Source organism: Hermetia illucens, chromosome 4 (assembly GCF_905115235.1).
Source record: "Hermetia illucens chromosome 4, iHerIll2.2.curated.20191125, whole genome shotgun sequence".
Lineage (NCBI taxonomy): Eukaryota > Metazoa > Arthropoda > Insecta > Diptera > Stratiomyidae > Hermetia > Hermetia illucens.
In genome coordinates this window covers 35,090,915-35,107,604 of record NC_051852.1, presented here as the reverse complement: position 1 = coordinate 35,107,604, position 16,690 = coordinate 35,090,915, and the positions used below count along the sequence as shown (strand labels likewise).

Genomic DNA, 16,690 nt, shown 5'->3' with positions numbered 1-16,690 from the left:
AAAATCCCCAAATATGATTTTCCTGTCATATCTGGGACAGGCTTCGAGGGTTCGTTCTACTGCTTCGTAGAAGATATCCTTCTCCGACTCTGCAGTCTCCTGTGTAGGGGCGTGAACCTTAATGGGGCTTATATTTTTAAATTTGCCTCGCAAGCGCAGAATGCATAACCGTTCGTTATGTTATGTTAGCCGATAATAGCAGGGCTTCATTTTTTGGCTGACTAAGAAACTTACTCCGAGCACATGGTTTACTGGATGGCCACTATAATATATGGTGTAGCGATTCTTCTCTAGGAAACTGGTCTCTCTTCCTGTAATGCTGTTACATCAGTCCTATATTGAGACAGAGTATCGGCTAGCTGCTCCTCAGCTTCATCTCTGTACAGGGAGCGCATGTTCCATGAGAAAATGCGCAAATCGTTATTCCTTTTTCGTTGCCGGGTTCGTCGTTGTGTTATCCATCCAGTCCGAGGATCTTGTTGTGCCCTACCCAACCCCCAACCTGGAGGACCAGTTGGTTCAATTTGTCCCGTTCTCAGGCGCGGGAGACTCGCCTTCATCCTTCTCCGTCTGCAGCTTTTCGTTAAGAAAGAGCGGTCACCACGCGGAGGTGTAGAGAGGGTTTGGTAGTAGAGCTGTTGGTGTTGGTTTAGCAGGCGTTACCCAGGTTTTATGTTGCATTGTAGGTACCAATTCACGTTTCGCCCTGCGACCTATACTACCCTTTGACCCCCTTTTGACAAGTGATACTGATTCAAAATACAGGATCGGAGATACCGGGGAAGAAGCTGTGCGCACGGTTAAACGAATTAACAGGGCAGCAAACTGTTAAGAGGAAAAAGGCTCAACTAACCAAAAAGGCTAAAGCAGGTGAGGCTGAAGTAGCCGACGAAACTTATGAAGACGCAAAGACAGGAATCCAAAATAAGGGCCAGCAGACCGTGGATCATCATAGTCTGCAAGCATATAGATTAGTTCATGATGGTGATGAGTTCGAAATAATGATAGAATGGAAATCCTCATTTTAACACGAACGTGTCCTTCCTTGAATTCCTTATGCCCAAGAAACACTACACCTCTTGGCAGTATTGGACTACCCCCCTCCCCCTTTTTTTTCAACCCTTGAGTAGGAAGAAATTTTATGATGATGGGTTTCGAAGTAGACTTCTTACTCCGATATCCTGAACGCTACTGCTCCGTTGGTCTGAACCGGCAAAATGTCGCTTTCTAAAGCTATAATAAGTATGGATGCGGTTGGAAGTTAGTAGTCGAACTACATGAAAGTTTAGAGAGATCGCGCGGTGTCTATGGTCTCCTGTACCCTTTGGCTCATAATAGGGAGTATTGCCTCCTAAAAATTGGAACCACACGGTTCCTGGTTTGATCTATGACACGCTATACTCCAATACAATTTTACTACTCAATGTTGTAAGATCTCAATTATAATCTCATCGATAATAATGCCCTATAAAAAAGCAGACGTACATGATTGTATATGCACGTTTATAAAACATTCTAATTTCATTTCAAATTGAACGCAATATATAAAAAAATCATAACAAATAAAAAGTACCCGCTCCTATTTAACTTTTATGAAATTCAAATTTATTTTAAAATATACGATTAATTGTTCAGATCGGGTAGCTCTTACAAATTTACAAGTTCATGGGGTCTCATTGTTATCATAAAAAATTAATAGTAGTTTAATGCATGCTTGCTTGTTCACATTGAACACATTACTCCCGGTCCATTATGTCTCTATAAAAAGTGTCACTCCAGTTCGATTCATTTTGTACTATTTGCGAGTGCTATTATTGAAATTCAACCACAAGATACAACCATTATTCTCGTTTCAATTCAAAAGATACAGTTTAATTGTATGATGCATTACAATACATTACAATCGCGAGCAGAACTCATTTGGACACGTTCTCATTGTGTTGCCTTTCAATTAGTACGTTGTGGAGCCTAGGGGGGCCTATAGTGTGGCTACTTTTATTTACATAATTTCTTCACTATAAATGGATCTCAGCCAATTAAGATATGTCAGAATTTTATTGAATGCAGTCATGACCAATGTAACATTGGACTATAGACATCTAAGGTAAATCGGAAACAGCTTCGTGAATTTGATCTAAGTGGAAATGGTGTTTCATAAATTAGAAATAAATTTTAAGATATTTGCTGACAGCAGTGCCTTGAAAAAAGTAAAGATAAAAAGATAGGCAAACATTTTAAATTTCTGTCACAGCCTAGTTATGGCCAACCTCTATATTCCCTACCACTGTCATATAAATGAGCTGGGTCCGTTTGGCATTGTGTTGGTGAAATGTGAGCACTGACGTTTCCGAAGATAGGTTTATGCAACACTTCATACCTCCAATCGTTCGCTGTGGGTGCTGTGTATTGCGAACTGATCTCAAGTGTAATGAAGTAAGCGTAGATTGTACTGAATGAACAGAATATAATTGCCAAGTCTATCATTGACGCTAAAATGGTTACATAATGTGAGGTTAGAAGAACTTTAATGAGAATAATGAATTGAATGCGCTTCGAGCATCTGAGAAGCTGACGGGTAGACTGATGAAGATGGGATCAATCCCGGTTATTTTTTAAAAGATTTCCGGACGCAAAACTATTTTTTTGTTAAGTTTTTGTATATAGGAGTAGTAGGACAGTAAGAATAGAGGATTGGAAAGTGATCATTTATTTTAAGGGATCATTCTCAGAAACTACCCAGTCAAAAATGTGGAAAAAATGCCTCTATACCGAATCTAGAGGCTAAAATACTCCATCTCGATATCTGCTCAAATAAAGTTAATAATCGCATATTACTTCATTTTGTAAAAGTTACTGCAAAGCCACCTTAAATTCATTCTAAAATCTTAAAATTGTGTATTAGTGTAGGCCATGGTATGGAACATTATACTGGAAAGTTTGATGGAAGTCTTACTATTATTAACTGATATTAAGTGATAGTATACCGCCAATAGTGTAGGTGGCTAATTTACCACATCGAATTGAACATGGAGAAGGAAAGAGCCATTTATACCTTGGTGGCGTATATGGCGTCAACTACACTTATGCGCCATCGCTTGCGGTTCACTGAAATGCGCTTTAGCTTCCTCCAGGACTTCCTCTACATTTCTGCGCCAAGTGTTCTTAGAGCGACCTACTCGACGGCCCTTTTTTTTAAAGTAGATACAATTACATGGCGTACCCAGCAATGCAATTGTCACCCCTCCTTAATGTGTGACCTATCCACTACCACTTCCGCCTTCCGATCACATCGCGTATGGGTGACAGGTCTGTCCGTTGACCAAGTTCTTCGTTTGAAATAGTATCAGGACATCGTACTCTGATGACACGTTATAGACAAGTGTTCTCCAAGCCTTGGAGCTTTCGAGTGACAGTAGTGGTCACTTTCTATGTGCTACTCCCATATAGCAACACAGAAAGAACATTAGCACAGAATAGTTTCAATTTGAACTTGGTGTTAAAATAATTCCATTTTTAGATTTTAGACAAGATACCGAAAGTGAATCTAGCGCTGTTAATGCATCGGGAAACATTCAGTTCGGTGCCACAGTCTACAGAAAAGATGCTCCCTAGATATATAAATTGATCAACGTATCTAATGCTTTCCTCATTCATGCATATAGGGAGGCTACGCTCACCCGTCAGACTGAGAACCTTGGTTTTGTTAGTATTTATACTCAGTCCAACTCTACTTGCTTATCTTTCCAAACCCAGAGCCATTTGTCTAAAGTTCATGATCCGGTAATTGATGGCATCAGCATAGTCGAGATGTTTGTCGAGAGATGTCATCGTCGATCAAACTCCCCCACGTCGTCAGGATAAAGTAGTATGAAGAACGTCACTGATAACAAGAAGAAATAATATCGGTGATAAGATGCAACCCGAACGGACCCCGCTTTGGACCTCAAAATCCTCTGAGCTTTTATTTCGGTGCAACACACGACATTTTGCGCCATCATATGTCGCTTTGATGATAGCTATTAGTTTCTCAGGAATGACCCTCCTGCGTAGAGCACACCAGATACCCTTTCTCAAAAAAATGAAGAGCAAATGAAGCGAAGAATTAAACTCTGCGCACTGTTCCAAAATGATCCGTAGGCCATTGATGTAGTCAATGCAGGAGGAATCTTAACGACAATCCCCTTCTTCCACTCTTCTGGAAATGTCTCAGATTTCCAAGATTTCCGTACAAATGGAAACAGCGAATGTGCAGTAACTGCAGGTGCAGCGATAAATAACCCTGCGGGGGGACTGCTAAACCTATCGGTTTTACTCCAATGCATCAATGGCCGAAATGATTTCTCTTCTGCTAAAAGGAACAGCTCGTATACGTATGTTCCGGTGAGTCCCCATTTCATCCACAAGAGCAGGAACTTCACCTCACTTTATGACAAGAAGGGAAGACGTTGAGTGTATTCTGCAGCCCCAACTCACATCATTAACTTTATTTGTTGCGGTAAAACTAACTATTAATATTTTGGCGTATACATATGCACTCGTGCCAGCATGCGAACGGACAGTTGTTTGTGCTCTCTGGTTCATGGGAAGGACACTCGGTATATGCAAATAGAAAACTAGGAAGAAGAGAGAACACCGATTACGGCGTTGGTGTTTGGAACCCCATCTCTGGACATTGATATCCTTCGATTGCAGTAATTCGGCAGTGAATTACCAGAGCTGCGTCTCATGTCATGCGTGGATACAAGAGCTGGTTAGGAGCAGTATCTCGTTTCCAAGAACAACCCTCCCTCACAGAAAGGGTGTTCCGCGAGCTCAAGTTGTGGAGATAATAATCGTATTTGAGCGGAACGTATCGGAAGTGGAAGTTAAGGTTAGACCCATCTATGAAAACCTCGGTGATCTTCGAATCTGCCCTGATGCCGGAGGCGGTGAAGCGGCTCCCCAAAAAACCTTAAATATAAGAGAACCTAGCAAAAAAGCAGGCACAACGAAAAAAAAGTGAGGGGAGCAGAATTCGAGAATGGATAAGCAATTTTTCAACCTCTTCAAAGAGTATAGCATTACAACAGACGCTAAGAACTCCACGAAAAGAGGAAAGATCATACAAATGGTGCAAATGGTGGCCCCTCAAATTTGGAAAAGTTGAAAAGAGAGTTAGAACGAAAAGAAGGAAAAGTCCAAAACAAGTAGCTCAGAAACATCAGCTAATATTGGCCTTTTTCATCGACCCAACATTAGCTCATGCGGTGAGTGCTCGCAAATTGAGTGTAGATCATGCATGTTTTCGAGCAAGAAAACTTTATCTTTTTGATCAGATTTACGAGAATCATATGTGAATCTTCTGGGTAGTAGCTATACACACCGCCAAGCAAAGCAAGCTGTGGGTTGGAGAACAGCTTATCACTTCCCAATATATTAGCGGTGTTGTTTCCCCAGCGAAAAAGGAACCGTAGAATTTTAAAGCAGCATATATTTTCACCATCCTTACAGAAGCTACTTGTAGGGATTTGTAGAAGAATCAGAGATAACAAAACGCCCAATTTAGAGCTCGATGTTAAGACTGGGCTCATCTGGTTTTCTCATCGCTCATTCGCTCAGTGGACGACGCAGAGGCTGTTTTCGAAGCTCGATAAATATCTCGGAGCAATGTTATCCGCGACTAGTGAATTGCGTTATGAAATTTCTTCACGTATTAGCGCAGCCCAGATGACATTGCGTTCCACAACTGACGTTCTTCGTGATTGACATATCAACCGTCCTATCACTACTTCTGAATGTTAACCGACTATTAAAAAGCAATGAACGGCGTCTTGCGGTAATAGGAACGCAGATGTTACATTGAACCGGCCAAAGCAACGGTGGCTTGATACGCTGGATGGTGATTTGAAAGCCTCGTGACTGCATGCAGATCTTGTCTTTGTCAGAACAAAATCGTACAACCAATCAAGACGAGTGTGGTGTGATGCTGAAATGGAGCTTGGCCATCTCCATAGTAGTGGGTTGTTGTTTCAGTGGGTGCGAATTTTTACAAAAAGGGTGAATTTCTGCCTCTCCCTTAGGGTGTTGTAAGGTGGCGAGGAGGAAGACGGGCCAGCAACCCTGTCGGTTGAATAAAAACCAAGTGGCACCAGGAAACGCGACAGCCACTTTGACTTCCTAGTTGTGAAGCAGTAGCCGAAGTAACCGTAGCCGCACTACTCCAAGGCTCAATTAGAGCGATCAGATCCTAGTCTGCACGGGGACTCATCTGAAGTGGCTTCGGCCAGGATACCACACCAAAAGTTATCTGGTACCATGGGAACCCGGATAGCCTTCTGAGTTCATATGTCTCAGGAGAACTCCTGGGGCATGTTTTCTCAGCCCTCAGTGAAAGTTGTAGTTACGCCCAAGCGGACAAGATACCTTCGGGCCTCGAATGCGGAGTTGTGTGTACAACTCGGATGCTGTATTCCTTGATTTGGAGGAAATTTAGGGAGGTCTTGCATCCACCGATGTGAATGCTGTCTGTAAAGATTGGTACCGTTGTTGCTTGTCACAGCGGGGCTCTGATTGTGGTCACAAAATCAATTTGGCCTTAAGAACCCCGTGGGGTTACGTCTAAATGACGAGTACTTAGACAAATCTGAAAGCTTATATAATACATATAGAGCTTGTGCATTATCTTCAGCATGAGGTTCATTAGTCTGCTCGTGATACCAAAATAGAATTGAAGTTTTGAAGTTGAACATTATTTGTAAACAGGAAAAAATTATTATACATTTTCTTTCACCAATATCAAATTATACCGAGTTAGCAAACAAAACTTGTCATGTATCTATTGTTTTCATATGTAAATTTCACCAATTAAATGAATTATTAAATACTCATGCTTCCAATATATCGAGATATGTATACTTTTCAATTGGTCAACTTCCCTCCAGTTGTCTTTTATTAATCAATCAATCTGCGTTGGGTTTTATGATCACCATCAACATTACCGCCATCGCCACAGTCATCATCATCTCCATCCACATCGTCATCGTTATTATTGTTCCATATATAGCACAGCAGACCGTTTAAAATTAATTAACCCTAATATAGCGTTTGAGAGTTTAGCCGAACGACCTCTAAATGAACTGCAAATATAAAACCTTCTATCATTTACGCGGAGGATGAGTCCACGGAGCGTTCATATAGTGCTTTCTTTGGTAGTTCGGCCCCTCCTTAGACCATAGATTAATGTCTTTAATTATTGTAAATTAAATCGTCTTATATATTACTAAACTGTGTTTTCTTCTTTTGCAGATCGATAAAAACAGCGTTGTTATATAGCAGTAAAAGGAATTTTCAAAAGTCAAACTAAACTACTATTTGTATTTGTTTTAACTTCGTACGAAGGGGAAGTAAACCAATCAAAGTCGTCTACATAGAATGGTAGAAAGTGATACCGATCCAAAAAATTCTGAGAGTAAGTAATATATTTCCAAATAAAAAACGCTAATAAGAAGGAAGAGATAGTGCGGAAGCCTTATGGTCCAAAGAAGTGTGGTCCTTCATCTAAATATGGACCACTTGAAGCAATGTTTAACTCATCGAAAGAAAGAGGTCTTGTACTGTACAGTTTTTGTACTCCTAGGGTTTCCCAATAAATTTCCAAAATAAACTATTATTAACTTGATTCGAACAGATGTTGGGAGGGGAGGTGGGGGGCCATGCCATTATCCGCAACCCATGACACGCGCCTGGTGGCATACAGCTCTGCGTTTGCAACTTAGGTGGGAATTAACTTGACACAAAGGATAACGGACTCGTCTGCTCCTTTTAGTACCAATAAGTTCGTAGCGCATCGACTTGACGGAGATGTTGTGCCGCAATCGCGTCCTTTGATGTAACAAAGCAGGTTCTTCCACTCGGCAGAATTAGAGTTATGCATTCGGAATAGCGTTGTAGTAGTATCCACCGCTGGACTTTTTACAGATCGGTCTTCCTCCATGGCATATGCTAGTTAAGTGATAACGAGCAAATTAAGTGCGCTTATTTTATTATTCCTCAAGAGATACGATTTAGGCTCCAGCTTCACACGTCATAGGAATTCTAACAGCAGAACATCCTTGAAATCACCAACTGGAGCATTGGAACTCGAGCAAGTGGAATTCCTAGACCACATTCCATCCCAATATCATATATCTGTACTAGTTGCAACAAATTTTTAAGACAATCATCAGTTCCATTATATAACTTGATGTCATCTAAGTGTATCAGGAGTTAGTACCCTCAGATGAGTATACCGACAAGGTAATACGCTTTTCTTCCATCACTGTCACCAAAAAGTTTAATTTCGGCTTAATGCGGACGCTGTCAAAAACCTTGGGCTAATCTATATAGCAACCAGAGATTTTTTTGGCCTCTAGTCGCCTATCCTACAGCCACCGAGGCGACAATGGGTTGCTCTTCGCAGCCCCTTGATCCAGGTTTTTCGTTTGAATACTTTCTGTGAATGAGTACTTCTTTATGCTTCTGCTCTTTTCTCTATTGGAACCACCGTCAAAACTAAGATTTGTCTCTGCTACTCGGTTCCAATCTTGGTTTTCTTTTCAATTTCTTTGTTTGAATACCCTTAAAACTTGTCATTTTATTCTCTGTCTTTGGGCTCGTAGTCTTGTACTCAGGAATCCTTGAAAATACGGGCCTTTATTGCAATTTGTAGAGGAGTATAAATGCGAGTTAAAAATTGAGCTTGGAATTGGAATTGAAGCTTCAGGGATTCGTGTGCATAATATCAAGAATTTGGTATAGGAACAACAGCCTTTATAACCTGGAGGAGCTGATAATCGAGGTGATCGCCTGGACCCACGATTGCTCCCTAGGTATACACAAGGAGTTTAAATAAAACCTTGAATAGATTCCGTTTGTGGATTTTTTGGACTAAAATGACTTGACAAATCTAGGGCTTTATCGGAAACTGTGAAATCTGAAAAACATCAAAAACTGGCTGTTTTAATGTTTTTTATATTGACCTGGTCAGCTTATACTCCAGATATAATGCTGAAAATGTCAGAGCGACAGTAGTTCTCGATGCTCTCCAAGTTTACATACTTGGAACTAGTCAGACAGTGCACATGTGTTCTGGTAGAGAACTATTAGGGAATGCATGATCATATTTTGGCTGCTATTCGTACGTATGCTGGTCCCGACCAAAAGGAATGAGATAACAGCAGCAACATCTGCTAATTATGCTCTGCGTTCAGCAGTTCAATTTTGGATAGAGGCCTTGCCTTATTACGTCGCGAAGGATAATTACCTATGCTAGAGTGCAAAAGCACGAGAAACATATAAATATATATATTAAGAGGAGTCTGGGCAAACCAGGTCGCAAAAGCAGCCACATGAACCAAAAGTTTACAAAAACAAAATTTGTACCAATATTTTTGATTATTCAATGCGGTTTTAAAGATATGAACGGTCGACTTACAAGCATCTTACATGTCAAAAATACACGCATAAGGCACTAGCCGAATCTTCAACTGTGTTGCCTTAGCCAATGTTTACTTTTGGAATGGACCATCTCCCAATATCTTGGTTTTCCACTAATCTCGAAACAGAAGAATGCCTTCATTTCCTTCGTTCATTCATTCAAATTTCCGAACCTGGCTAGCTAGAAATATACAAGCTCGTGCCTACAGAACACTTCAGTGGAGCTGCGCTTACATGCCAGCGGACCTGGACGGTTAATTTCCACTACTTTTCAGGTTGTTGGGACAGCTATCTATTAATCGTCACCAAAATCATCATCAACGGCGGAACAACTGGCATCTGCTCTAAATCTACCTGCGCCGAGGTCCACCAATTCGATATCCCTAAAAACTGCCTGACTTCCTGGTCGAAGCCATCGCTCCATCTCAGGCAGGGTTTGCCTCGTCTTGGCTGTCTACCATAGATATCGTCCTTATAGACTTTCTGGGCTGGATCATCCTCATAGTCGTTATAAATGTCGAGAATAATGACTAGAGAGTCATTGGTTGTTTACTCACCTACTAGACTATGACCTGACCTGACGAGTCAGGGATGCACTGACATAGGTCAAATCAATGCATATAGGTTTGTTACTATTTGTGTGGAAAGGCGGCAGATCATACGGTTAAGTGTCTATCTGCGCCTTTGAAAAAACCTACTCCTTCGTAATTACCAAAAGAGAGGAATGGTTGATAAATGGTCACAAGTCTTTTGGGATTGCAGACAAATAATCTTCACCGACGTGTAAGTCACGGAAAGCGAATCGGTTGTAGGGGTGTACTCGAGCAACCCGATTATGGATCTGACCTTATCTCTGAAAATAGACGATATTCCAGCCGTAGATATATGACATTGGCAGCAGAAGAAAAAAATGGTAGGATCAGGTCATACCGTTTGAATTTGTTCCGACAGTCGGGCAGCGTTATCAGGACTAAACAACAATGGCATATCAAGCCAGTTGTTGTTTAGTTGCTATCAGTTGCTACTAAAACATAGCTGACTAAATGAAACATTTCTGATGTGAATGCTAGGGGATTCGAACATCGCTGATAATGAGGAAGCTGACAGACTGGCTCGCTAAGGGTTTGGATCAACAATGGTGGGGTCAGTGCCAGCTTTGGCATCCGTCCATTCACTGTGGATTCTGCTCTGAAGAGTGCTATTCAAAGATTCGCCCAGTCGAAACGTGGAGTTTAAGCTTCTGCAGCATTTTTGTTGTTCCTTAAAAAGTAGGACATAAAAACCCCAGTAGGGCTTTTAAGGGGACACTGCTCCTAAACTATCATATGGAAAAAATTGGAGTGGTGGTCTCAGCTATGTGCAGCCAATATGAGGATGAAGAAAGATGGTCCTGCACTTCATCAGATCTCAGACGATGATATCTCGGTAAGGTTTTTTTGACGAACAATCTGCACACTCTCTGGGTCTGGAGAATGTTCTCAGATTCGCAAAGGCCTGCAATACCACCAGCGAGAGGCCATTGAATAAGCGATCTCCGGGGATGGCCTGAGTGCTTGGGGCTTCTATAACAAATCTTGACTGACGAAAGTTTGGCGCATTTTCCTGAAATGAAGTTAAGTTCTACTCTACTGTGATTCCTTGCGGTATTAGATGCCAGCCTCGCCAAGTTTCCAGTTGCAGAGATACTATGGTCGGTGGGTATCGATAACTGCGAGCCCGTCTGCCTTGTCCTAAAAATCGCTGGTTTCCGAAGCTCTGCACTGGAATATTCTTATTCTTCTCTTCTTCCGTATTGGTTTCTGGGTCTGGAGTTTCGTTTTTTGTAATAATTTCTGTCCACGAGTATCTAAGGTGTCCGTATTTGGATGTTATCTTCGGAACGTTTGCAACTATTGATTGTTTAAAGGAAGCCTTAAAATCGTTATCCATTCCCGGTGCACTTTAGTTTACTGATATTTAGTTTCCATGGTAACTTACAGTTTGATTCGGCCCCACCATCCCGACTCTCTTCACATGTTCCTGTTCCTGGTTTGGCCCTTTTTTTAATTGTGAGATTTCAGAAATTGGTCTTGATGTGATCCCACGAGTATGGCGACAATTGATAGCCCTCGCGGTCATTCACCTCTATAAACACGCAACCTTGGTTATACTAAGTGGGGAGAGATCGTCCGATATCCCAGAGGCTGTGTTCACGACAGGATTTATCGCTGAGGTCATGCACATATCAAAAAGGGTCTCAATACTTTGGATTGGGGCTTTCTGATTATCTCTTGGCTTCGACGCACCTGGCGGGTTTTGAGGAGATATTTCCTAACCCCTAGTATCTAATAACTAATGGTGATAAAAAATAATGTATAGCATACATGGGCTTTCTGAGTTTCCCACGGAAGAAAAGAACACTTTTCTTTTTCATTTGGTAAAACCTCCAAAATAACTTCATTGAGACTAAAGTACATCTGCCCTTGTGTATTTAGAGCATAATAGTCGCTTGGTGGATTACCACAATCTAGATTTACTAATCTACGTCCCGACCCCTACAATGCGCTCTCCATTGTTGTTTTATTAATGGCGAGTGTGTGCACTTCAGGCCGTAATACGAGTGCCTACAATAATTTAATTGCAGCCACATGGGCATTACCCGATTCTTCCTCACTATAAAACGAATTAATTACCTTAGTCTATAAACGAGAGAGCCAGCAAGTAAATAGAGAATGAAAGTGAAAGGCCATGAAATAAGTAAAATTCACTTACTTTACTTTGAGTTTCAAATTTCAGATAAAATTGATGAACTAACTGCTGTTTTCTATCTTTTCAGATTGTAATGTAAAAGACGATCGACAACAGAACGGCATAAAAGCCAAAGATATCGATAGAAAAAATTCTCAAATTCTTCAACCATCATCACTTGTACCAAATGAAAAGGACATAAAATATGACTTGGAGAAAGCATCAAACTGCACAAGGGCTGACTTCGAGGGAGCCATTGAATTAACTGGTTACGGACGTTTCCATTATTTATTACTGTTAATATGCGGTCTAGTCAGTACCAGCGAGGAGATGGACGTCATCTCGATGTCGTTCATTCTCCCGTCGGCCCAATGCGATCTCGAATTAAATACGCAAACCAAGGGTTGGTTGAATTCAATCATCTTTATTGGTATGATGTCCGGCGCCTACCTATGGGGCAGTATAGCTGATGCGATAGGCCGCAAAAAAGTTTTAATCGTGATATCATTCATGAATGGTTTATGTATAGTTGCATCATCATTTTCACAGAATTTTGCAACTTTCATGATATTCCGTTTCTTAAATGGTGCCGCGTAAGTATTTCTATCATTTTTTATGGATTACATTTGGGAAATTTATAATTTCAAACCATTTCCTTGAGGGTCGAGTGCTCGAAACAGAATGTCCAGAGTTGGAAAAGGATAGGACTTTCCGTTTCTGGTTAAGATATTCTTTTAGATACCGTATTTCGGGAACCAAATTTCCCCTTCTTCAGTGATTTTGCCTCTATAGTGCCTTTAAACCGTATTTCGGGAACCAACTGTTCCCCTCTTTATTATTTTTAGATTGAGAGAGTAAAAACACTGAAAGAAGGGAACAGCTGGTTCCAGAAATACAGTATTTGTCATAGAAAAAATATTCTTGCCGCAAACGGAAAATGCTTTTCTTTGGAGCTTGATCACTTTCTACATTTTGAAGGTTGAAGGAAGCTATTCAGACTTGCCTCCTCTTTCAAAAGAAACTTGAAGTAATTTATAAAGGTATTCCCAATTGTGCCACAATAGCTATTTCTAGCCTTCCCATTTTAATTACAAATCTATCTTTTTAGACTTGGTGGTGCCGGTCCTGTGATATGGTCTTACTTTGCTGAATTTCAACCGAAAGCTAAACGTGGTTCTATGTTGAGTTTCATGGCTGCCTTCTGGACATTTGGTAATCTATTTGTCGCCGGTCTTGCCTGGTTAATCATCCCCACTGGAATTGGCTTCGTAACACCATACTTTGTCTACAACTCATGGCGTATCTTCCTGTTGGTGTGCGCAGCACCATCATTCCTAGTAGCTGGTCTACTATTCTACTTGCCTGAATCCCCGAAATTCCTCTTGTCACAGGGCAGAATAGACGAAGCATTGTCTATATTCCGTGGAATTTTCGTCACAAATACTGGTAAACCGCGTGAAGAATATCCTGTGAAGGAGATTATTATTGATGATAAGCTGAAAGCGGAACTGGAGGAGAATGCCAATTCACTGAAAGGCAAATATGCACGGATGATGACTGATATGAAGGACAACAGCAAGGAATTGTTCCAGTTCCCAATTCTAAAATTCACAATCATTTCGATCACCATCAACTTTACATTCCACATTGGCTACTACGGTCTTATGATGTGGTTCCCGGAATTGTTCAATCGATTCGATGAGTTCAGTCGCAGCCATCCAGGACAACAAGCGGGCGTTTGCGAAGTAACAGAGTTTGTGGTTAGTCAAGGAGTTGGCATTGATGGCGACATGTGTTCTTCAACCATTCCAAGCTCAGTATTTTTGGAGTCATTAATCTCGTTGGCTTCGGCACTACCAGCAAATTTAATTGCGGTACTTTTTATGGACATATTGGGAAGAAAATTCTTCTTGATCTTCGCTACTAGCTCAGCTGGTTTCTGTGCTGCGGGAATGTACTTTGTCTATAACAAATACCACAACTTGATTGTGTCGGCTGTATTCAGTGGTGTAATATCATGCGGTAATGCTGCTTTGGATTGTTTGATTACTGAGGTTTTCCCAACCCATTTGAGGTAAGTTCCACTGTTGTCCTTTGCGTGGAATGGAGGATAATTGGTTTTTCTCTTTTCAGAGCTACTGGTGTTGCTATTTCCATGGTGGCGGCTCGTCTTGGCGGTATCATAGGCAACGTGGTAATCGCTACCTTGCTCGACACCATGTGCCCAGCGCCAACCTTCATTGTTGCAGCTTTACTTATCGGTGGTGGTCTTATGTGCCTGATGTTGCCGAATACCACACGTACCGCCCTCCAATAAAAACGCCATATACACCATACCTACCACATGATGTATACTCACATGCACTCAGCCAGTAATTATTATACCTAATAGAAGTAACTAAACATACACCATTCATGAAAGAAATGCATCGATTGTTAGAAAAGAAAACCATAAAAAAAACTGTATTCTGTATACATAAAAATCTTTTTTTGTAAAAATAATGGAAACATTTGTAATTATAAGTTGAATATAGAAAACATAAATATAATGTATTTAACTGAATCCCTGGAATTAGTTTTTCTGGAAAAGACTCCCACTGGAATCCTCCTTAAGTTCTATATATCATATATGGTCTTCATTGACCCCCTAAATGGCTACGCGCTATGTTTCTGCGATGACTCACTCATCGACCATCTTGGGATGTGAATGCACCTCAGGCAATGGAGTTGTTGCCCTTTCTTAATGAGTGACCTATTCACTGCTCTTCCTGCGAAATTGTATCAAGCCAGAGTACCCCCGACGCAGGCTAATAGTGGTCCTCTCCACATAGCAACATAGAACGAACAAAGGACATTAGTACAGAATAATCTGCATTTCCAGGCTTTGGACAAAAAGGCGAAGGCGAGTCTGGCACTGTTTATGCTCAGATCAATATTAAGTGCGGTGCCATTGTAGTATCCATGGTTTCGCAAGATGCAAATAATTTAGTTCGTCTTTGCCCGGTAACGAGCTGACGAGAAGATCCTTTTTTTGTATCCAGCATTTTTCCTTTCCCTCCCATCTAGCATCTTTTAGCACTTTCATTATCCTCCGTTCAAATTCCCAACTTGTTATAAAAACCCTCAACGTATCTGAATCTTAATTTATAAATGATGATTTTAATCCTCTTTCGAAATCTTCATCATAAAACCCTCTCTCTTTAAAATTTCCCGAAACCCTAAAACCTCTTAAATATTATTTAATTTTTCGGGTTTGCGACATCAAAAACAGAATTATTATTACATTCCTATAAAAGTTTTAATTGAACCAAGTTTTGGGGAAATTACCGCCTTGCACTCGATCCCCCCATAAACTTCAAATCAGGCGGCCATGGTAGATTAACAGTGTGAAGGGGATTTTCATCCCTGCTGGGTGACGCGATGTGAGCGCGGGCGATCAAGCTAAATTGTCCCCTGATTTAGTTAGAAAAAAGAATAGAATAACCTAAGCAAGCAGGATTAAACAATTGGTAAGTGTTTTTAATTGGAAGTTCAGCCAGTTAATAACCGCAGAGTTTCCATAAAAAGATTCCCGGCCAAGTATCAAATTGAGGTTATGTATAAGTGTCCAGTACAAGTTGAGGATCCCATTGGGACGTTTACTCGAATAAGTTAATTTTGTGGTGCATTTGGATATTAAAAGTATATTTCCCAGGTGGGAAAAGTTTCCCAAACGCTGGTCGCAAGCGGAAAACAGAGTTATACGGCAAATGAAAGTGTAAAACTTTCGGGCGGTTGTTGCCCGCGGCAAATTTCCCGGGTAGTTGTAAGGCCGCTCTTTGACCAATCGTGCGGATCAAGATCGGAAGCCGCGGGATACAAAGCGGACCGATTGTCCGTGTTGTTAAATCATGAAATTCCGGCCAAGTGTATTTGGATACAATTGCACAAAGCGTTTCTCAACGAACAGACGGATTTCCGGTTTCTCTCATAGATGGAATTTAATAGATTGATGCGGCGAAACCTTGCCTAAGGTGGGGATACGAAGAATGAGAACAAGGAGAAAAAACCTATAGTTGTCAAGCAGATAGTACCAGAGGATTTGGACAAAGAGGTAAGAGACCTATTACTACTAATACTCCTAGGAGAACCCCAAAAAGAACCCTCGTTGCAACAACGCCTGAGTCTAACAATCTATCAACTATACCAACATTTCCATTTGTAGTGGCTTCCGCTTTGCCACTCTTCGATATTCTGTATCCTTTTTCTCGTATAGGCAGCGTACCTCACTTACGAGAATATCCATCGGGACCATTTCCGTAATAACACACGCTGTCCCTCGTGTCTGCAATGTTAGGCATTATACGTGCTCAGGACACGCTGGTATTTGACGTCTTTCTTCACATACAAATTGAATTTGACTTTAGCCTTTATCATCATCATCAGCGTCTAGGCTTGCCTTAGTAGGGAACTTCGGTTTGCCCCGAGGTCCATTAATTCTAAATTCCCACCAGCTGTCTGGCGTTCTGAC

At 41.1% G+C, this 16,690-nt stretch overlaps 1 protein-coding gene across 2 annotated transcripts in view; it reads left to right on the top strand.

Annotated features, from left to right (window-relative positions):
• Window positions 1–14,743, top strand: part of LOC119655401 (synaptic vesicle glycoprotein 2B) — a 60,968-nt gene extending 46,225 nt beyond the window's left edge. For both annotated transcript variants that reach the window (XM_038061283.1, XM_038061284.1), the window contains exons 2-5: window positions 7,285–7,447; window positions 12,269–12,773; window positions 13,289–14,254; window positions 14,314–14,743. In XM_038061283.1, coding sequence (XP_037917211.1) covers window positions 7,411–7,447; window positions 12,269–12,773; window positions 13,289–14,254; window positions 14,314–14,497 — 1,692 coding nt within the window. In that variant the 5' untranslated portion in view covers window positions 7,285–7,410 and the 3' untranslated portion in view covers window positions 14,498–14,743. The remainder of the gene's footprint in view (window positions 1–7,284; window positions 7,448–12,268; window positions 12,774–13,288; window positions 14,255–14,313) is intronic.
• Window positions 14,744–16,690: the final 1,947 nt, after the last annotated feature.